The sequence below is a fragment of the Galeopterus variegatus genome, unplaced genomic scaffold, assembly GCF_000696425.1.
Source record: "Galeopterus variegatus unplaced genomic scaffold, G_variegatus-3.0.2 Scaffold1326, whole genome shotgun sequence".
In the NCBI taxonomy this organism is placed as follows: Eukaryota; Metazoa; Chordata; class Mammalia; order Dermoptera; family Cynocephalidae; genus Galeopterus; species Galeopterus variegatus.
The window spans coordinates 85635-108431 of NW_007727437.1; the positions used below are offsets into that span (position 1 = coordinate 85635).

General features: G+C 53.3%; 1 protein-coding gene across 1 annotated transcript in view; it reads left to right on the forward strand.

The window, feature by feature from the left end:
* Positions 1 to 2612: 2612 nt before the first annotated feature.
* TSNARE1 (t-SNARE domain containing 1) overlaps positions 2613 to 22797 on the forward strand; it is a 147179-nt gene continuing 126994 nt past the window's right edge. Inside the window, exons 1-3 of the mRNA XM_008576318.1 lie at positions 2613 to 2700; positions 11460 to 11609; positions 13143 to 13646. Coding sequence (XP_008574540.1) covers positions 2613 to 2700; positions 11460 to 11609; positions 13143 to 13646 — 742 coding nt within the window. The remainder of the gene's footprint in view (positions 2701 to 11459; positions 11610 to 13142; positions 13647 to 22797) is intronic.

Here is a 22797-nt window from a genome sequence, read left to right on the forward strand (position 1 = left end):
ATTCCCTTCCCTTGGCTTTCCCTGTCTCTCTTTCTGGAATTCCTGTTACTCAGATGTAGAGATTTCTGGATGGATCCCATCACTTCCCCTCTTGTTCTCTGTCTTTTTCTCCTGCTTTCTGGGAGATTTCTTCAGCTTTATCCTTCCCCTTTCTGCAGAGCTCTTCATTTCTGCCCCAGGGTTTCATGTCTAGTGCTCTTTGGAGTTCTCTGAAAGGCCCTTTCTTCAGCATCCTGCCCCTGTCTCTAAATCCTTATGATGGCAGCAGCATCACCTGTCTCTCTGGGATATCAGTGGGGTCTTTGGGCTCATTCTTCTGAGGGCAGTGTAGTAAGGACACTGGCTCATAAGCCAGACTGCCTGGACCTACAACCTTTCTCCATCAGTTACCAGCTGTGTGGCCCTGCACAAGTCACTTCACCTCTCTGTGCCTCAGTTTCCTCGTCTGCAGGATAAAGATGATAGTGGCCCCCCTTACAGGGGAGTTGTGAGGATGAACTTATGAACACGTAAAGCACTTAGAGGAGTCGATACATGCCAAGTGTTATAGATGCGTTAGTTGCCATCCTGTTCCTTTTAAAAGTTTTCTTCTTTGGATAGTTTCTCTTTCCTCCAAGTTATGTTTTCCCCTTGTGTCCTTGGCCATCTTCTCTGTCAGAGGATTTCCCTGATGAGGCCCTGGCTCATGGGAGCCCTTCGCTCCCAGGCTGAGACCTGCTTCTCCCACAGCCCCAACTCTCACTCGGGGCCACTGGGCTTGCTGAGTCCCACCTGTCCTGCAGGCCAGCAGACATCTCAGGCCTCTGCTCTCTCACTGAGACCTAGTTTTCTCCCCACCACTGGAAACATAGAGAAACTGGAGGGAGGCCCAGTGGCGACTCTGGGCCAGTGTCTGGGATGTGAGGCCTGAGGGACCCACGGAAAGTATGGTATGAGGACCCCTGGGGGGCCCTGCATCCTTTCCAGTGGTCCTTGAGGTCCTCCTTCTGCCAACTGCATCCCTGTGTGGCCTGGATTTTTTCATGTGCCCAGAGCAACGTGCCTCAGCAGCTCCCACCAGAGCAGGGGGAGACCCGCTGTTCCTAGAGCCTGCCCGCAGGGCGACCCAAGTGTGGGTAGTGTCACTGTCCTCACAGAGCTGCAAGTTTCAGACAACAGAGTTACTTCTTATGAAAATGTATTATCTGTGTCAACAGTAGTGGGTTTATTGTTATTATTTCAAAATGTATTAAGGGGAGAGCTTTTACAAAGCCTGTTTTAATTTTGAGTGTTTTAGGTATTGGTAGATATCATCCACATAAACCACTGTTTGGGGTCCTGAGCAGTGCGTGGGGTCCTGGAACTGAAGTATGTGGGCCACTGCACTTGACGGAGGCCTGGTGCTGCCCTGTTCTGGCCAGGGCTGGCTGGTACGGGCACGTGTGGGAGCCGTGCACAGGCCGGGCACCATTCGGAGGGGACACAGGGCCACGCTGGCCTCGCACTCCCCACCCTGGAACCTCCGCCTGCTTCTTGCCCCCTGTGAAGCTCACTTTACTCCTAAACCCACCTTCTCACTCTGAGTTTTTGTGCGGGGGAGCCGAGTAGTTGCTGTAAAGTGTTTGGAACTGAGCCCGGCCTGGATGGTGGCTCTGTGAGTGATCTCGTTAGAATGTGGGCAGATCAGAGTGACATTTCAAAAAGGATCTGTGCTCCCAGGGACAATGTTGCAGGGGGCAGAGCCCATGGGTGGCAGCTCTGGCACTGTCCAGGTTGGAGATGTTCCCACTCTCCTCGTGTCAGGGATGGCTGGTGTCATGTTAATGATGGTGCCAATACAGTGAATTATATGTTGAATGCTTACTGTTGTCAACCCTGTTCTGAGCACTGAATATGTATCTTTGTATTTCTCATGACAACCCTAAGAAGTAGGCTATTTTATTCCTCTCACTGTACAGATGAGGAAACTGAGGCCCAGAGTGGTCCAGTAGCTTGTGCCACGCTGCATAGATAATAAATGGCTGGGGTGGATTCACCCCGAGGCAGCCTGACCCCAGCTCTGCTGCCCATCAGGTGCTGCTCAGGAAGACAGAGCTAGAGACAGATGTGGCAGTAGCCTGAGCTCCGTGGTCTCAGCCCTGGTGCGGCACCTGGTGGTGCAGTACCTGCTCACGCCCTGTGGTGGATGTAGGCATGTATGTTGGGGGAGCTGCGGGGACCCTGTGTGCTCAGAAGCCAGGCAGGGGTGGGCTTGCAGTGGGCTGGAGAGCCAGGGAGGCTGGGGCTCCAAATGGAACCTCATGATCTTTAAGGACTAGCTAGAGGGCAGCTCTGCGGGCAGGGGCTGGGCATGACTTTTTCAGGGCTGCATGTCCCTGTTGCCACACTGGGAGCTGTGGGGTGGGAGGCCTTCTAGAAGGGTCTCAGTAAGGGTTGCTGCCTTAGGGCTGGCAAGAAGCCTGCGGTGGCCTTGGGAACAGGTGCAGTGGTGCCAGGCTCATGGGACCCCAGTGGACATGGGGCCCCAGTGCACCCTGAATCTGAGCTTCAACTGCATGCTTTTCTCCCTCTCTCTTGTTTTCCTGTTTACTCCAGCTCAGCGGGGAGGCTGCTGGCCCTGCCTTTGTGAGAAGATGTCTTATGGATCCATCACCGGCAGAGGTGGCCTGGGGAGTCGTGGCGCTTTCGGGGGACCCTCCAGACAAGGTTATCAGCCCCTAGGTAATGACAGTAATTGGTACTGGGGTGGGGGAGGTGAGGAGGATGGCAGTGGGTGGGGTCTTCTCCCTGTTATGCTGGTGGAGGGTAGACTCGTTCCGTTCCTCTGAGAAACATTGCCTGTGACCAGAGACCACCACAGTGGACTTGCTGAGCCCCAAGGTGGGGGTGATTCTGGCCCCAGGAAAGGAGGAATCAGGAGGGCAGACCTGGGTGTCTGAGTTCACACTGGGCATGGAGCTGGTGCTCAGAATACCAACCTGCTGGTTGGTGGCGCTCAAGGTGTCTGGGGAGTGGCTGAGTGATCTCATCTGTGCTAAATGACGGTGTGGAGCAGGTGGCACTTTGCATAGATACAGAGAAGGAGACTGAGACCCATGGGGGTGATAAGTGACTCCCCACGGCTGTGCTGCTAGAGCAGTGTGGAGCTGGGGTCTGCATCTGGATATTTCTGAACGCTAAGCCCCTGTGCTTTCCAGCTTCCTCCTCTTCTGCCCCCACCTGCAGGCTGCCCCCTTTGGTCTTCGTGGCCATCTCACTGCCATGGTCATCCTCCTGGTCTCTCCCCTGCTCTCCCCTCTTTTGTTAGCTTGGGCTGCGGATCTGGCCCCACGAGGTGCCCCTACGTTCCAGGCAGCCAGGCCCACTGGGCCAGCGTCTCTGCCACCAGTCCTGTCATCTGGCTCCTAGCATCTGGGTCAAGGCAGCCCGCATGAACGGTGTTCTGGGAGGGAAGGGGATTGAATTTGGGGTCCCTGATCTCTTTGTTTACCTCTGTCTGCCCTCGGCCTGGGTCTAGGGCTCAGGTTAGCAGCTGCTGCAGGCACGGACTCTACCTCTGCCCCCTCCCTGAGACCTGGGTCCCAGAGTCTTCCCTTGATGCTCATCCTGGCTCTTGGCCAGGGCTTGTTCCCCAGTGATGCTCTTCAGGGAACAAGTCTGGGTGTGGGGCCATCGCTGGCCCTTGGCAGCCCCCACTGCCCTGGGCTTGTCTTCCACTCTCAGCCCTGTGCCTCCTAAGCAAAGAGGGAACAGCACATGCTCAGGAGGATGGCAGGTGACTGCCTCACCTGTGCTGGGATACAGATGGTGGCAGGGAGGACATGGGTCCAAATCGTCACAGTGAGACAGTCATTGTGTGTTCTTCACCCCCCATGCCATCACCTCTAGCTCTTCCCAGGCCAGGCCTAGGGCTCGGTGCTGGGGCGCAGGTGCTGTCCTCCAGTACAGTCCCCTTCCTCCGTCCTTCTTTCTCCCTGGGGATGCCTAGCTGGTCTGGTCTCCTGCTCCGGCCTCCCTCTCCTCCTTCCTTCTGGGAACAGTTATCCAGCCTCCCCTGTGTGCCAGGCACTGTTCTAGGTATCAGGAGCACTGGATGGAGAAAACAGGTGAGTCCTGCACCCTCAGGAGGCCCATGCTCTGTCAGGGAGATGTTTCTGAGATCCTCTTCCTTACCTGCTGGTGAGGAAATGAGGAGACAGGCTAGGACTGATTGGGTCCGGGAGGGATGGGCTGCTGGAGCTTATTCGGGGAGGTGACATTTAGTGAGGCTTAAGGAGGAGCCTGGGAATAGGCAGCCTGGGAGAGCTGAATTAGCGTGTCCTGGGATGGCCAGGCCAGGGTGGTGGGTGACCCTGTCGTGTGCCTGCTTCCTTCTGCGTGCACAGGGAGCGTCAGGGCCTTGCACAGGGGTGGCATGAGCTGCTTTACTGACTTTGTGTGTAGAGACGTGTTCTCAGGGATATTGAGTGTGTGTGTGGTGCATGTGCATACATGCGCATGTGTGTGTGTGTGTGTGTGGTTCAGGTACACAGAGTTCATACATATACACCGGTTTAGAGATGGGTGACCCAGCCACCCCAGCCACCCACCTTTTCCTCTTCTGTCCCCTTCCCTCCTTGCCCTGACTTGTGCACTTACCATGTCCTGCTTTTCTTCATGGCTCTACTTTTGGGTGCTTATGCACCTGAACGGGACGTTGTTGATTTTTGCATGGTTTTGAACTTTATTGAATTTGCATTATTGTGCGATTTGCTGCTTTTCCATGTCTTGTTCCTGAGTCTCTCGTTGCGCACTGCTGTGGTCCTTTCATTTTTCCTGCTGCACCGTATCTGGTTATGCAAGGACACTATGGCATCGATGCCTGGTCCACGTCTGGGGGCATCTAGGTGGTTCCCATCTGGTGTGGTCACAGCTGTGTGGCTGGGTGCCCATGTGTGGTGTCAGCACCTCTGCAGGCATGTGGGAGGGTACCAGTACTGGGTGGGGCTCCTGCCATGGCACGTGCCTGTGCCCTCTGCCACATGTCCTTGTCAGTACCAGATGGTGTCACACGGTGACTGTCTGCCAACCTGGTGGGTGTGAAAGGGTCTCTTCTGTGGAATATACTATAAAGCATATGTACTTCACAGGGCCTGGTTTTCCAAAGCCTTGCAGTTTCAAATATTGACCTTGCGGAAGACTGGAAATTTTCCTCAGGCTATAGTCTCTGGTGTAAGATAAAGATTTGTGGCACAGCAGGTTGCTGGCTGAAGGACAGACTAGTTACTGATTGTTATATAAAGATACTGGAAAATTGCTGGAGGGAAAAGGAGTGTTTGCTAAGATCCAGACTTTGTTGTCTAAGGGAATGTCATCTGATTTGTTTCACCGAAAGTTACCAGCCTATATTGTTAAACTATAACCTCACCTATGTTCTCTTCCTCTAACTTCCTGGTCTGGAGAATAAATGCAGGAAGAGAACCCCAATTCAGGGTTAATTTCCCAAGGGAAGGGATGCCTCTCGCTTGAGCGTTCCCAAGGGAAGTTAACTGCTTTGGGGCTTCTCACTGCTCAGAAGAGATGGGCTTTGAGTAATCCTTTGCATCTCTGTCACCCAGGGGAAGTAGGGTGACAAATCTGTAGGGGGTGAAGCAACACGAAGCAACACTCTTCTGGCTTGATTTTGTATTTCTCTGGTGGCTCAAGGGCTTGATCTTCTTTTCGTATGTTGCCTGGGCATTTGGGTCTTCCCTTCAGTTAAGTCTTTATTTTTCTCCTGGGTTTGTCTTGCAGTTATTGATTTGCAGGGTTTCCTTGTATATTCTGGAAATGAAGCGCCTGCCAGATGTGTTGTAAATACCCTGGTCCAGTTTGCGCTTGCTGTTTGTTATGGTGCCTGCTGATGAGCACAAGTTCTCAACTGTGATACACTGAACTTATCCGTCGTTTCTGTTATGATTTGCATTGTTCTGTTCAGTTAATAAATTCTATAACAAGATGATGATATTATCCTTCACTTTTCTCTACAGATTACATACTTTGTGTTTTGTACGTAAATCTTTAATTCACCTGGAGCTGATGTTTGTTTGTGGGGTGATGGGGATGGTGGAGGGGAAACGCCAAAGTCGTTTTTCTCCATGTGAACCATAGGCCATCTGGACTGTTCATTCTGCCCCTTCCTGCAGACCTGCAGGACTGGCTGCATGATGGACAGTGTCCGTAGTTTCTCTTGGTCAGTTTTTCTATTCCCATGCCACAGTCTATCTTAAATTCAATAGATTTATTGTAATTCTTGATTTTTTGGGGGGGAGAGGCAAGTTGTCTTCCTTACATTTCTTCAGAACTTTCTTGGGTATTTTTTGGCTCTTTGTTGTTGAACATAAACTTTATTTTATTTATTTATTTTTTTTGAACGTAAACTTTAGAGTCACCTTGTCAAACCATTGTAGTTTTGATTGGAATTGCTCTGTATCCACTGGATTAATGTGGGGAGAATTAACATCTTTACCATTGAGTCTTCCAGTCCATGAACATGTTATGTCTTTATATTTATTAGGTCTTCTTTAATGTCTTTCAATAAAGTCTTATTTTCTCCATAAAGATCTTACATATGTTTTCTTAAATTTGTTTTAACAAAACAAAAACATTTTTTGCTGCTATTATAAGTGGTACCATTCTGAATATTACATTTTCCAAATATTTGCTGGTGTGTACACACACAATTAATTTGCTTAAAAAGTAAAGTCTAGAGATTTTATTTAATTTTTAAATATTTTGTGTTTTAGCTTTCTAAATATGGAAAATTGCAAACACACAGAAGGAGACACAGTGATGTAGTGCACCTTAGGGCAGCTCCTCCGCGCGGCTGCCAGTGCTCAGGCTGGCCTGGCCTCTGCGAGCCCTCCCTGATCCCCCTTCTGTGTCACTCTGAAGTACATCCCAGATATCTGGTCATCTCGTGCGCGGATATTCCAGTGTGTGTCAAAGAGGAGGGCTGCTCTTACATGTGACCGGTGTCTGCTGTAATAGCTCGTTCCAGCCTCAGCACTGGCTCCGCCTTTCAGATTTTCAGGTGCTTCAGGATGTCCCCGAGTGTTCACAGTCATTTGTTAGAAGCAGGAGCCTAATACGACCCACAGACTGCACTTGACTGAGAAACCGTCCGTGTCTGTCTACAGCTCCAGACTCTTCTCAGTCTTTTTTTTCCCCCCTCAAAGTTTATTTGCTGAAGAAAGCAGGCTTTTCCTGTGGAGTGTGGTTGATTTTTGTCTACCGATATTGTATCCAGCCATTTTGCTGAGCTCTTTTGTGTTGACTGTGATGAGTAGTCTGTGGAATCTCTTGAGCTTTCTCTGCAGAAGGAGCCGCATGTGAAGCGTGGCAGTCCCCTCTGTTCTTTACAACGCTGTCGCCTTTTGGTCCCCCTCCCTTCCTGAGCGGCAGGAGCCTCTGCTGCGGCGCTGAGCGGAGGTGGTGGTGACTACTCCTCCTGAGTTCGTGGAAGAATGGAATTACGTGTTCCTTGAATGTTTCTGGAATTTTGCTGTGAAACTATCCAGGTCTAGTGTTTTTCTTTAGGGAAAGATTTTTGACTACCAATTAATTTCTCTAGTTGTGAGATGCTCTTCGGGTTTTCTGTTTCTTCTTGTGTCAGTTTTGTTAAGTTGCATTTTTCTGGAAATGTGTCAGTTTCATCTAAATGCTCAAAGTTATTGAAATAAAACTGTACACAGTAGCCTCTCATTGTCAAGTATGACACCAGGGCAGTGTCTTGTAGTGGTTCAGAGTGCCAACTCAGACACCAGCCTGCGTTGACCTCAAGGCCTGCCTGCCCGGCCACTTGCTAGCTTTCGTGATCCAATCACCTGAAAACGGAGATCACAGCAGACTCCTCCCTGGCCATCGTGAAGGTTGAAGGAGTTAGTACAGGCAAGACCGTGCCACATGTGTAGTCAGGGCTGCGTGCTGCTGTCTTGTTAGTGTTGGCAATATGTGAATCATACCTCAGTTTTTATTCCTAATATTGTATATTTGTACCTTCCCTATTTTCCTCTTTTATAATCACTGTTGACAGAGACTTGGCAATTTTATAAGTCTACAAAGATGTGACTTGTGGCTTTCTTGATCCTTTCCATTACACGTTAGTTTTAAAATTTGATTGATTTCCACTCATATTTTTATTATTTTTTTCCTTCTTCCTTTGAGTTGGTGCTGTTTTATTTTTCTCACTCTGAGATTGGATGTTTATCTCATTCACATTCAATATTTAGTTTTTACTCTTTTCTAATAAAAACACTTAAAATTATAAATTTCTAAAGATTCACTGCTTTCATTGAATATCACCTATTAAAAAATATATAGTACTTTTTATTTTTGTTCAGTTCTACATAGTTTCTAATTTCCGTTATGATTTCTTTTTGACGCAGGAGCTATTAAGTATATTTCATCATTTCCAAACACATGTATTTTTTTCCAGCTGCCTCTTAAAAATTATTTTTAACATACTTGCATTTCTGTGAGAAAAAGATCAGAATTGTGCTGATGTGTTGAAGATTGTGGAGATGAGGCTGCTTCTGGGGCTGAGTGGGGCTCTGCATGTCTTCAGGCTCCTCTTTGCCCTGGGACGAGCCGTCAAGGCTTCCCTGTGGGCTGTGCTTCCAGGTGGGAGGAGATCCCAGCCCTGTGAGAGCAGCTGCGTCTCCCCAGTGCCTGCTGTGTGCTGAGGTCGTGGTCCTGGCCACCTGTAGATAATTATGCAGCATCATGGGACCATCCCACAGACAAAGGCAGCAAAAAGCCCACTGACAGATTGTGAACACACACAGAGCTCACATACATAGAAGGGAGCCCTCTGCATCTCCATAAAAGTGGGCCAGGTCTGTGAACAGACAGGAGATGGAGATGGCTGGTTTGTGCCTCGGAGGTGGTCAGCCTCACTAGTAACCGGAGAGAGGAGATGAACAGAGCAATGTGAGCCATTGCTAGCCCAAGGTGGGAGCAGGGACCCTCCGAGGAAGAGGAGGAGGCAGGGTCCTGCCGGCAAGTGTGGAGCTCCTTGCTGGGGCCAGGAACCCCCGAATTCTCTCTCTCAGCCCAGCCATGCCTCTTCTTGGACTCTGTCCTGGGAGATAATCAGAGACACGGGCAGAGGCGTTCACCACGGCAGGATTTATGAGAGTTCAGAAATACTGCCGCTATCCAGCTTGAGGAAAGCAGCCGAGCGCGTCACAATGCGCGATGGAAACAATGCGGGCGCGGGTGTGGAGATCACAGTGCTGGAGGGCCCTGAGCGTCCCTGTCATGTTACGATTCGTGATCGTTCTGGTAAACGGAAGGAGCAAAACCACACGTGTGATATTGTGACTGTATAAGACACCCCCACCTGGTGCTAATAGTATCATGTCTGGATGTCATCGTTGCAAATGATTTTTATTTATAATTGTCCGCATTTAAATTTTTTTCTGTAATTTGTATATAATTCTAATCAAAAACAAAGAATAAAACAAAGGCCTGTCCTCCCACCCCTCAAAAGTTGCAGGTTTGGGTGATTCAGGTATTCAAACCAGACTGGCCCCTCCAAGGGTGTTTGGGGGGACAATGTGGAATAATGTGGGGATGGTAGGCAGGGCGTGGACTTGGGGTGAGCAAGTGCTGTTGTGCTGTGGTGATGGGGTGTCCTTGAGCCAGGGCTGCCTACGGGCCTGTGGTCTCTCTGGGGGTCTGGGCAGGGGACTGTGGGACTTTGTCCCCGAGCAGATAGTGACCCTAGTCACCGGGTACCTGGATCTCCTCCTTATACACTGCTGTCCCAGGCAGCACTTGCTGGGGCAGGGGTTTGGAACTTGCAGGGTGTCTCTGTGCAGGGAGAGAATGGCATGGGGCCTGGGGAGGGAGGCTGCAGACGCAGGCACCTTCATGTTTGGAGAACGGCAGGCCCTGAGGGGAGAGGGGCCCTGCCCTGGGGGCTCACAGTCACTCAGAGGGGCCTGCAACTTGGGGCCTCTCCCAGTACCCAACTGCCCAGGGCTGCCCGCCTCTCCAGGCTGCGCAGCCCCAGAGAGGGCACTCTCGCTGTGCTGTCACTTGGACTTCGCTTTGCTGCAGGTCTCTGTCCTGTGGAAACTCCCCCCACAAATAAGCTAGGCTGCCACCTCCCTTTCCTTCTTTATCCTCGGCCCTCGTCCCCCCTTCTTTTCGGTCCTCCCCCCAGGGGCCAGTGAGCGAGGGGGCCCTGGGCACTCTGCCTTGAGTCTGCATGACCAGGAAGGCTGTCTGCTGCCTATGTGATTTGGGGCAATGCTGCCTGGAGGCAGGAGGATGGATTAGATGGCCTTTTGGGACCTCTGCATCGGGGGGTGGGGGGTGGGGGGGCAGTGAGAGGCTTTGGGGCAGTCCTTCCCTGGCAGGCAGGGCTGCAGTGTCCCTTCCGGAGATGCAGAGCCACAGTCTGGCCAGGGTGTCCCTCTGCTCTTTCTTCTCTGGGGGAGATGAGGGACTAAGGGCTTGCATGAAAGGCCTTTTTCAAAGGCTGCTGCTTCAGGAGCTCAGTGCGGAGACGGGGGTTGAGGGATGGGCTGTGCCAACCTGGGGATTTCCTAGAGGCGGTTGACGTGGTCAGAAAGAGCTTCTAAGCCAGCTGTGTCATATGTCACCTCCTAGCTTGTGTCTCCTTGGAAACTGCCTTTATTGCATTTGAGAGAGACCCCAGCTGGGGGAGCAGGCTGCAACAGGCTTGAGGGTCGTATTCGTTGCCCTCAGCCTGGCCCACTACACTTGGTGGCCTCTGGGGTGTCATAGAGTGAGAGTTATGTCTTGGTGCATCTGAGGATCGGCGAATTTCAATAAAATGTGTCCAGAAATGTTTTTTGAATAAGCGAAAATTGTTACTGAAAATCAGGAAGTGTTCTCTGTGGGGCCCAAGCCTGTGCCAGGGCCTGCTGGAGAGTGGGAGTGGGGGCTGCCAGCACCTCTGCGCGGCTGTGTCCCCGACCTCAGTCCCGTGAGGGACAAACACTGTGTGGTGTTTGCGTCCCACCTGCTGCTGAGCAATGTTTTTATAAAATGCAATAGAAGGACCCTGCTGGATGTGGTGGCAAGGTCAAATTAACCTAAGTGATCCTGAAGCCTTTCTCTCCATTTTGTACCTTCTGTGTTGCAGACTGAGAACATTCGTCCAAAGTTTTATCTGGGGGCCACACCTGAGCGCCCTGATCTAGGCAGTTTTGTCCTAGTTTGGGGTCACTGTCAGAAGAGCTATGGTTCAGAGATGAATGTGGAACATCTAAAGTTTTATACTTGGTGCTGGTGTTCAGCAAAAGGGTGGTATTCTGGAGGGCATGGCGATTCGGGGAGGGCTTCCTGAAAGAGGTGGGCCCAAGTGGAGCTACTTGGGTCTGGGGCGCCTGCTGCCTATGCGTGGAGGCCTGCCACTGCCAGCAGTGCCCTGAGCCGCTTGTGCGGGCAGGCTGGGAGTAACGGTGACTGTCCCTTGCTGTCCATAGAGTGCGCTAGATGTTGGACCGAGTATGGAATCCGCCACTTCCCCTGCCCACCACCAGAGAGCAAGCCACAGGACCCCTCTGTGGGCAAGGATGGGGAAGGTGATCTGGGGCCGGCGGGCACACCCAGAGTCCCAAGGGCCAGGAAGCAAGGTACTTCCGCTCAGACGCTGGGTCTGGGGGGTCCGGGGAAGGCCACCTAGAGATGTTGAGCACTGAGGAGGGAGGGGCGAGCAGGCGAAAGTTGGGGGAAGAGGCTGGGACAGGGCTGTGGCCTGTCTCACCCCCACCCTTGCCCCCCACTCCCACTGGCCTCTCCTCTAAGGATAGCAGATGGTATGGCTGGGCTGGGCTGGGCTTGTCTGGGCCGGCTGCAGGAGGGAAACCATGTGATGGCCAGAGCTGGCAGGGCCCCATAGGCTTAGGGGACAAGGCCGAACCCAGTGGGACTGAGAGTGAAGGATGCTCATGCTCAGGAGGCCAGACCTGCTCATGTGGTACCTTTGTCCCAGAGCCTGATCGTCCTTGTAGAGTGGGCTGGTGAGAGTTGGTCCTTGGTGTGCGATTTAGGGAGGAAAAGGGGCAGAGGGCCCCTCCTGGGTTCTTCCTGGATACAGGCCCCAGGGAGAAGGGCAGGGCTGTGGGTCTGGACTGCTTCTTCCCAGTTGGGTTCAGATACACATCTGTTGCCCTCAGGGGGCCTTCCGGTATTGGGGGACACTGTCCCTGCCTTTGGGAAAGTTGCTTCCTCTGCCCCTAGAGAGCCCTCCCTCCAGCATAAGACCTGGCCCCTGCCTTCAGGAAGCCACAGTCTGGTTGGTGACAAAGCTTGTACGTGATCAAAGACAGAGGCCTTGGCACTGTTTGCTGGCCCACCCAGAGCCGCCTGTGTGTGAGGGGTAGGAGGGCTGCAGAGGCACAGAGCAGCAGAGCAGCAAAACTGCAGACCAGGCTGCCGTGCCACCTGCCTGCCCTCAGCCCAGGTGCAGGAGGGGATGCCAAGGCCAGTGCTCACAGCTCTTGAGGTGTGCAGTTGGCAGACAAGCAGGTGTGCCTGACACTCTGGCATGCCAGTGGTGAGGGCTGTCCCCAGGCAAGGGATGTCCCAGGAGCAGCTCCAACCCTGGCCTCAGAGTGCTCTTTCCTTGGGCCTGAGGACAGGAGATGCGTGGAGGGCTCAGGGCTGGCTGTCCCCGGCTGTCTTGGCTCCTTTGCCCTGACAGTGGTGTGGAAGGCAGGCAGGGCCAGTGGTGTCCTATTTTTTTTTTTTTAAAAAGATGACCGGTAAGGGGATCTCAACCCTTGGGCTTGGTGTTGTCAGCACCACGCTCAGCCAGTGAGCCAACCGGCCATCCCTATATAGGATCCAAACCCGTGGCCTTGGTGTTATCAGCACCGCACTCTACCGAGTGAGCCACGGCCGGCCTGTGTGGTGTCCTATTTTGGAGATGGGTTGCTGTGGACAAGAAGTTAAGTGCCTTGCTGGTGGCACCTAGCAATGCAGGAGTAGAGGTAGGAGACTTGGACCCAGGTCTCTAGACACCAGCAGGGAGGGATGGTGGCTGGGAGCAGGCAGCTGTGTCCTGAAGCAGAAGCCAAAGAGGAGGTGCCCTGGGAGCTGTCACCGGAGCCGCCACCTCCACCGGGGCTGGGGCCTTACACATCCGCCTTTTGGTGCCTTTCCAGGGCCAGGGGTTGTCCCTGAAGGCAGCCAGACGCTGGAGCCCATCTCCCCACCTGCCACTGGCCCAAGGAAGGACTCGGCTGCTGGGCCCCCTGGCCGAGGGGTGGTGGGACCCAGCATCACCCGGGCCAAGAAGAGGAAGCCCAACTTCTGTCCACAGGAGACCGAGGTGCTGGTGTCCAAGGTTAGCAAGCACCACCAGCTGCTGTTTGGCACGGGGCTGCTGAAGGCCGAGCCCACCCGCAGGTATCGTGTGTGGAGCCGCATCCTGCAGGCTGTCAATGCGCTGGGCTATTGCCGCCGTGATGTTGTTGACCTCAAGCACAAGTGGCGGGACCTGCGAGCTGTTGTGCGGCGCAAGCTGGGCGACCTTCGGAAGGTGGCCCACGGCTCAGGCTCTGACAAGCCCCAGGCCCTGGCCCTCACGCCTGTAGAGCAGGTGGTGGCCAGGACCTTCTCCTGCCAGGCCCTGCCCTCTGAGAGCTTTGGCCCAGAGCCTCTCACAGGTGAGTTCTGTGCCCTGCTCACCTGTCTCTCTGTCCAGCCATGCATTTGGCAAACATTTTTAAAGGGCCAAGGGAGCGTCAGAGCAAGCCTTGACTTCCTGTGCCGCTCTGCCCTAGCCTGGGGCTGCGCTGAGCATGTGCAGACAGACAGGTGGGGCTCTTCTCAGGCCTCCAGGCAGACCTTTGGAGCACAACTGCAACAGGAAGTTCCTCTGCTGTTGTGCCCAGTGTAGATGCACATGGCAGAGATCGGCCCACTGCGGACACACACAGCAGAGATGCAGGCATTTCACAGCAGTGCTCACCCTATAATGTTCTGTGACCTGTTGATAGTTTTCTCTTCTGTTCTCTCCTATTTTTTTTTTTTTTTTTTTAAAAAAAAAGCTAGTTGGACTTACTAAATTAATTTCATGACCTGGATTTCAGACCTGTGGTTTGAAACATGCTGCTCTGTTACTGTTTTTTTTTTTTTTTTCCTTTTTGTCTTTTTTCGTGACCGGCAACGGATCGCAACCCTCAGTGTCGCGCCCGTACTGGACCGGGACCGGCAACGGGATCGCAACCCTCGGTGTTGCGCCCGCACCTCGCTCAGCCAGTGAGCAGCCGGTCTGTATGTGGGATCCGAACCCTGGGCGGGAGCGCCGCCGTGCTCCCAAGCGGTGCACTGTAGCAGTGCGCCACCGGGCCGGCCCTTTTTCTGTTTTTTTTTTTTTTTTTTGTCTTTTTTGTCTTTTTCCGTGTCCAGCAACGGATTGCAACCCTCAGTGTTGCCCCCGTACCGGACCGGGGACCAGCAACGGGATCGCAACCCTCGGTGCTGCTCCCGCGCCTCGCTCAGCCAGTGAGCGGGAACCGGTCTGTATGTGGGATCCGAACCCTCGGGTGGGAGCGCCGCTGCGCTTCCCAAGCGGCGCACTATCCAGTGCGCCACCGGGCCGGCCCTCTGTTACTGTTTTTAACACCTGGAAGAGACCTCAGTAGTGGCTGGTCCAGCCCTGTAGTGTCAAGATGGGCAGGTTGCAACCTGGGTGGGAGGGTTTGCCCAGGGCTGTGTTGGGCCTTCTGTGGAGCTACCTGAGGCTCAGGTGGAGTCCTTTCCCCCCCAGGAGAGAACTCTGTCATCATCTGATGGGTCCGGTGTTGACAGAGGTCGGTGCAGGCTTCATATCCGGGGTTGGGAGCTCCAAGCACACTGGGGCCCAGAGAGGGGCTGGGGTTAGGGATGATGTGCTACGGTGTCAGTGGGCACTCAGGGCTATGGGACTGTCACATGAGGAAGTGGCACTAGCAGGCAAGCTGGAAGAGGAGGACAGAGCAGTGGTCCCTGCACTGAGTTCCAGCTGCAGGGCTGTGAGGTCTCTGTTCTGCTATTGAAGCTGCCTAGACAGGTCATGCCACTGGGACTGGACCCAGAGCACAGGGCTACAGCAGGTTGGACATGGTTCTCCTCAAGACGCCAGCTCTGATCTGCTCCTATGCCCAAGCCGAGTGTGCAGCAAAGACTGAGACATCCTGTGTTGCTGGGCATGGCAAAACGCATGGTGGCTGGAAAAGGTTCTGAGCAGGTGCTCACAGCCCTGCCTGGACAGAGAGCGGATCTCGGCAGACTCCATGGTTCATCTGCTCAGGATGGTGCTGCTCCCTCTCGAGCCCAGGAGGAGGGAGCAAAGTGTCAGCCACAGAACCAAGCCACCGGCCCTCGCTGTAGATCGCTCGGAGCTGGCCGTTGCAGCTTGGGAGTGTGTCTGCCAGGACAGCCTTCCCTCTTGGCAGAGTTGGGGGCTGTAGGGAGGGGGGATTTTTTTCTCGCAGTTGCCAGGAGGATGGGCAGCTTCTGAAGGTGCTTCTCGTGCTGAGCGTGGAGTCAGCTTCAGGGTCTCCCCTCTGTTCTGCACTGCACGAGCACAGGTGCTCTGTCTCTGGGAGCTGCTGCAGTGACTCAGCCGTCCCCTCCAGTGGGGTCGGACAGAATCATGAGAGGCTGGCGGGTGGGCCCATGCTGCTGGGTGATGCAGAGGACTGCTGTCATGGGCTGTGGCTCCTTGAGTCTAACCCTCCTGCCCTCCTCGCAGGGTTTGGGTGGGCTTCCTGGTGCTGTCAGAGGCGGGGGAGAAGAGGAGTGAGTGGAAGGCTGTGTAGGGGGCAGGGTTTGCAGTAGGGGATGAACTGGGAAGTGGTGATGGTAGAGGCCTGGCCTGTGGTCCTTAGCACCAGGCCTGGGCCACAGCGGGGCTCGGCACAGCTTGCCGGGTACACAAGTAGCCAAATGGGTGGTGCATTGACGGGGTGACCTGGACGAGCGTGGAGGAGGTGGAAGTGCTGTGGAGGCAGCAGCAGTGGCTCGACCATCCCCTTCTGCCTCTCACTGTCCCAGCTTGTGTCCAAGGCTCTGCTCCCTGGCCTCTGTCCTGACTGGGCCCCAGAGCATGCTCTGGCTTAGCGCTGGAGGGTAAAGGCTGGGGGTGGCTCAGGGTGCTGGGGAGGGAGTGGCGAGGTAGGTTGAGAGAGAGTGTGAGAGCGGGAGCCTGAGGGGAGAGAGTCATTCCTGTAGGTGGGAGCTGGAGGCACCTTCTCAGGGGCTCTTCTCTAATTCCATGCCTAGTCTTTGACTTTGAAACAGGATCTAGAAACTACATAAGGAACTTAAAAAACAAGCCGAAGCCATCACGTGGCTGACTGGCCCTTTCTGTGACACCAGCTCTCTGCCTGGTTGTGTCCCCCCTGGGTGCCAAGGAGCGGTCTGGGTGCCCTAACTGTGGTGGTGTCAGTGGGACTTGACGTTCTGGGAGCTTGTAGGCTGTGCCTGGAAGCAGGCTGGGTCCTGGAGCCCTGCGATCTCTGAGGACAAGGACTAAGGGGCCCTTTGAGATTCAGATGAACCATTGAGCCCCTTACTTCATTGGTGGGAGGCCGAGGTTGAGAGAGGCGCGGCCCTGCCTGTCACAGCTCTGGGCCTTTGACACGTGCCATGGCCTTATTATTTCATTTCATTTCTTATTTCTTTATTGAGAGAATATTCACATGGCAAAAGTCATTTTTCCCTTTTTAAAGTGCATAAGCTGGTGATTTTAATACATTCACAGTGTTGTGCAGCCGTCACCACTGTCTAATGCCAGAGCATTTCCTCACCTACAAGGTGACCCTGGGCCCTGTATTCTCTGTTCCCCCAGCCCACATCAGCCACCAGTCTGCTTTCTGTCTGTGGCTTTGCCTCTTCTGAATGTTTCCTGTAAATGGAACCATCCATGATGCACCTTTGTGTCTGGTTGGAGCTTAGCCTCTTTTATAAAATAAAGGTGTGTGTAACCCCTGACACTGACGTGATCATCAGGAAACCTGGAATGTGCTGCCCCTAAAACCCCACTCAGCAGGCACTGGGCAAACCCATGTTTGGCTCCTGGGTTTTCTGGGTGGTAATGCTCGCTTGCCTCCTGCACCCCAGCCTTCATGGCCACTTCCTCCCTGACAGCTGTCTGCCCTCCCAGACCAAGTCCTGTCCTGGTTGCTGTGGCCCTGACCCTGATCTTGTTTGAGTGAGCTCCCCAGCCCATCATCAGCCCCCTGCTGGGGTAGCTGCCTCCAGCTGTCCTGTGGTCCTCAGTGGAGGAACCTTCCCGGTGTGGGGCTGGTTGTCCCGCGTGTGAGGGGCGCAGGGGGGCGCAGCCATCCTGAGGAGTGCTGGGCTGCAAGGCTGGCTGGCAGGCTTAGTCATGGCAGGGGGGTTTTCTCCTTAAGGGCGGGGTGCTGCCACTTTTGGCTGGTGAGGCTCCCGGGGAGTGAGCCCACACATTCCTCATAGCCCTGCCCTTTGGCATTTCCTTCTCCACTTTTTCTTTCCAGCAGATGGCCCCTCTGGGAGCTTATTTCTGCCAGGTGGGGCTGCTGGGCAGGAGTGCTGTCCTGAGCTTCTCTGGCTGCTGGCTTGCCCACTGGGCTGCTCTGCCAAGCCGAGCTTTGCCGGCTGCAACAGTTGTTCCCTAGATATGTGTGCTCCATGAGGCCAGTGAAGATTACCCTCCCTCCCCTGCTGAGCCTTGGCTGATTCAGGACTTACATTTCCCGGGAGTTACTGAGCGGTCCGTGAAGGAGTCCATAAGTGTGGCCCGTGCTCTGATGAATGACACTAGCCAACTGTGTGTGCTGGAGGCCTTGGACCCTTCACGTGCTGTTCGCTGGGTCCCCCTGCAGCTGAGCCCAGACTGGAAATCTGCCATGGCCTTTCTGTCCCAGAACACTTTAAAGGACTGGGTTTCCAGAAGCACTGAGAATGTAAGTAGAAGTGGGGAGTTCCTGGCACAGGTGTCTCCATGCCCCACGCCTTGTCCTGGCAGACGTTGCTAATCAGTCACCACATATGTGGCCATTAAACAGCCTGAAGTTACTGCATCTTCAACATGCCCCAGTAGCCACTGTCAGGCCAGGGTGCCTTCCTGGGGCAGGAGCCTGTTTGCTTCCCTTCGCTGTTCTCCTGGCTGCTCCTGTCGTCCCGCTGGCTTGGCCTGTCCAATCCCATCCCTGGGGCAGCCGGGCTCATCCTCCCAACCTGCAGCTGTGTCCCCGTGTCTCTTGTTTCTAGTCTTTCCCCTGCTCCTCCTTTAGTGCCCACAGCGTGGGACCAGACCCATGACCCTGCAGGCTGCCTGCTGCCCCCTCCTGTGCCTGCGCTCACCCTGTTCCCTGGGCACTCTGAGCTGCCTGCTGCTTGGAATGGAGGACAGTCTCCACTGCCACAGTGCCTCTGCTGTTCCCTGCTTACCTCCTCTCACTCCTTCCTCTGCCTGGTCTGTGGTGTGGCTCCAGGTGCCAGGTCTCTCTCCCTGCCCTGCTTCCCTCCCTCATGCAGGGACAGGGACCCATCTTCATAGTCGCTGGGCAAGAATAACTGAGAGTCTTTGAACACCACACAGTTACATGTCCTTTGCACTCCAGTCACACAGGCTGGCCCAGGGCTCGTCTGGGGGAGCTGAAGATAAACCTCTTACAGTCATGCTCTAAGATTTTGAATTTATCTATTTCTTCTTTAGGTCCACCATTATTACTCTGAGTGTTTTGAAGCTGTGATAATGGGTGTATAGAGGGTGTGTCCTTTCTGTGGGTTAGCCCTGCATCTGCTCATGTCAGTCCATCAGCTAGATGCGTGGGTGAACAGGGATCCTCCCGGGGTGGGCAGGCAGGCTGGTCACCATGACCCCACTGAGGTCATGCAGGGCCTGGAGGCCAGGAAGAAGTCCAAGGTTTCTGGCTGTGGGACTGGGCATTTGGTGGCTCTGTGATGGGGAAGTAGGGCAGGGGCCGGGGCTGCTGGGGCCTCTGCTCTGTCCTCTCCTGGGTTGCTGCATGTGGATTATGCACACCCCATGTCCTGCCTGCAGTGGGGAGTGGGGATCAAGTCCGGGGAACAGGCTGCTGCAGGCCTCCTCAGGGACCATTCCTGAGTCCTGGGTCTGTGCCAGGTGCCATGCTGGGTGGACCCACGGCAGCCTGTGAGGGGGACTCTGTCATCTCCACACAGAGGGGGGATGGAGGTGCAGAGCAGTGGAGTGGCAGCCCCCATGCAGTGGGGTGCTGGGTTTTGCCCAGGCCTGTTGGACTCCAGAGGTGAGAATGTGCCCCTACTTTCTCTCCTGGGGAGTAGAGGTCCTCAGCTTTTGTCTGGGGTGCTGGCTCGGCTCGGGCGGCAGCCAGGATGGGCTACTTGCTGTTGTCACTGGGCTCCTCCTTCCCGAAACCCAGCTCGGACTGCAGGCCTTCATCCAGCCCTCAGGCAGGTGGGGGAGGTGCTGGCCCAGGGCCACATGTGGTGGGGGATTGGGGAGGGACATCCTGTTCAGGGGAGGTCTCCCCAGTTACTGTAGTGTGGTTGTGTGGGGTCCCTGTGGGCTTCTGTCCTGGGGAACCCCCCTCCTGTGTGGCCGGCCCTTCCCGCTGTGCCTGCAGGTGACTTAAATGAAGAGCTGCTTAGGAGAGCAGATGCGGGGAGGGGCACGGCCTCTTGTACTACGGCATAATCGCCAGATGTTCATTAAAAGCCTTCATGTGTCTTCCTGCAGCAGGCTGTGCAGCAGGCATATATAGCCGTGGAGCCTGCAGTGAGGTGCGGGAGGTGCGGTGCCTGGCAGGGGAGGCGTGCTTGCTTTCTTTCAGTGGCTTTGGAATGTCCTATTATCTCTGCTCACAATAGAAGCAACGGGTGGGGACGGGGATGTGAAGAGAAAGCCCTGATAAGCACCGCTGATTTTTTGGCCTATGTTGCTGAGTGTGAGTGTGGTGGCTTGGGTGGTATGAAGACCCTCTCAGGGCGGCTGTGGGGGCAATGAGCATGCGGGCCCTCTCTGACCTCCTTCCAGGCTGGGCAGAGCCAGGCACTTGTCTGCTTCTGCCTGTGGCTTACCCTCCAGGGACTGCACTCAGAAAGCCTGAGCCCCCACCTCGCCCTGGGGTGGTGGTGGTGCCCCCCAGACCTGTGCTCCCTGAGGCCAGCCGTGCCATGCGTCCCCTGCAGGGTGGGATGAAAAGGGGCAGGACACTGTGCCATGGTTTGGCGGGTGGCGGTGCCGCAGGAGCACAGTAGTGGTGAGGGTTAGGGTGCCATGTGCCTCAGGCCTGAGGACCCTCTCCAGGCCAGGGAGGAGGTGCTGTGGCCGCCTGGTGACAGCTCGGTGGTCCTCCATGGCTTCCCTCAGGCTCAGTGTATGCTGTTACTCAGCAGACATTTCTGGAATGCACCATCATGCCGGGTCCATGACTCAGAGGTTAAGGGGGGCAGGCCATGCCCTCGTGCTGAGGAATACCACCTGGCCTGTGGGAGAGCGAGGGGCAGAGGCCAGGCTGCCGGGGCTGCATGGGGTGGAGCGATGGCAGGTGTTCTGGGAACGTGCTCCTGCCCGCCCCACCCCTACTTGGAACCCAGGACAGAGCTTTGTCAGAGTTTTATCGATACGCAGTATGGTGCATCCATGTAAGGGTGCAGTATGGTGCATCCATGTAAGGGTGCAGGTTGGGCAGATTTACCCATTACATACACCTGTGTAACTCCACTCCAGTGAAGGTATGACCACCTCCATGACCTCAGACGGTTTCCTCGTCCCCAGCCCAGGCCCAAGGCCACCACAGATTAGGTCTCTTTCCAGAGCTGCATATTCTGGAGTCCTCCAGTAGTCCCTCTCTCATGCCTGACCTGCTTTGTTATCCTGTGTCGCTTTGTTATCCTGTGTGTTTGCAGCGTGGATCAGCAGTTCACACCCTTTTCTGCTCAGGAGCGGAGACACCTTTGGACGTACCACAGCTTGTGTTGTCATTCACCTGCTGACGGACTTTTTTCCCCTGTTGTTTCCAGCTTTTGGCTATTATGAGTAAGGGGCTGTGAACATCTGTGTAAGTCTTCATATGGACACGTATTTTCACTTTTTGTGGGGCATAAATACCTAGGAGTTAAGTCGCTCGTCATATGGTTGGTGTAACTAAAAAAAATGCCAAACTTTTTTCCAAAGTGGTTGTACCATTTTAAATTCCCTCAAGCATTGAGCTCTGCATCCTCACCTGCACTTAACGTTGCCAGTCACTTAGGGTCAGCCATTCTGTGGGTGGTGTGTAGTGGTCTCATGGATTGTAGTTGGAATGTGCACTTCCCTGATGTTGAGCATCTTGCTATATGCTTACTGGCTATTTGTATATCTTCTTTTATGTAGTATCTGTTCAAATCTATTGTCCACTTTTCATGAGCTTATTTATTCTGGATATAAGGGCTTTGTCAGACGTCTGTATTGTGAATATTTTCTCTCAGACTGTGGCTTGTGTTTTAATTTTCTTAACTGTGTCTTTTTTTTAATGAATTTTACTTTTTGTATCCTGCCTAATAAGCCTTTGCCTCCTTCTGCGTGATTGTAAAAAATTTTCTACCTATTTTATTTTTAGAAGTTTTATACTTTTAGCTTTTACTCCTAAGTCTGTGATCCATGTTGAGTTACTATTTGTGTTTGATTTTGGGTTGAGGTTTAATAGATACCTGAAGGTTCTAGCACCTTTGGTTGAAAAGACTATCCTTTCGCCATTGAATTACTTTGGTACTTTTTACAATCGACTGTATACTCATGTGGGATATTGATTTATTTCTGTTGATTTACCTGTCTCTGCTTAAGCCAATACTATACTGTCTTGATTACTGCAGCTAAAAAGTGAGGTAATCTGCAATCTTGAAATTAGTTGGGAAGGATATCCTTTTCTGTTTGAAAGTTTATATAGAATTGGCATTATTCTTTCTATGAATATTTGGTAGAATTTACCAGTGAAGCCATCTGAACCTGGATTTTTTTTTTTTCCTTTTTGTCTTTTTTACTGACCAGTAACGGGATCGTAACCCTCGGTGTCGCACCCGTACCGGGGACCGGCAATGGGATCGCAACCCTCGGTGTTGCGCCCGCACCGTGCTCAACCAGTGAGCGGGAACCGGTCTCCACATGGGATCCGAACCCTTGGCGGGAGCGCCGCCGCACTCCCAAGCGGCGCACTCTCCAGTGTGCCACCGGGCCGGCCCTGAACCTGGATTTTTTACTGTGGGAAGATTTTAAACTACAAATTCATTTCTTTGATGCTGTAGTGCTGTCTATCTGTTTCTTCTCAAGTGAGCATTGACAGCTTTGTTGATTTCAAGGAGCTCATTCATTTAATGAGTCATCAAATTAACTGACATGAAGCTGCTCATAATGTTTCTTCAGTATCCTTTTAATGTGTGTTGGATCTGTAGTGATATCTCCTCTTTCATTTCTTTTTTTTTTGACCAGTAAGGGTATTGCAACCCTTGGCACGGTGTGGTCTGCACCACGCTCGGCCAGTGAGCGCACCAGCCCTCCCTATATAGGATCTGAACCCATGGCCTCGGCACTACCAGCACTGCACTCTCCCCGAGTGAGCCATGGGGCCAGCCTCTGTCATTTCTGATATTGTAATTTGTATTCTCTTTTGCTCTTGATTAGTCTGATTTAAGTAAGTTTGTAATCTTAGTATTAGCGTGATGTAAGTTTGTTGATTTTATCAATTTTTTCATAGAACCAGATTTTGATTTCACTAATTTTCTCTATTTATACAATATCAATTGAATTGATTTCTTTTTTTTTTTTTTTTTTTTTTTTTTTTTTTTTTTTTTTTTCCTTTC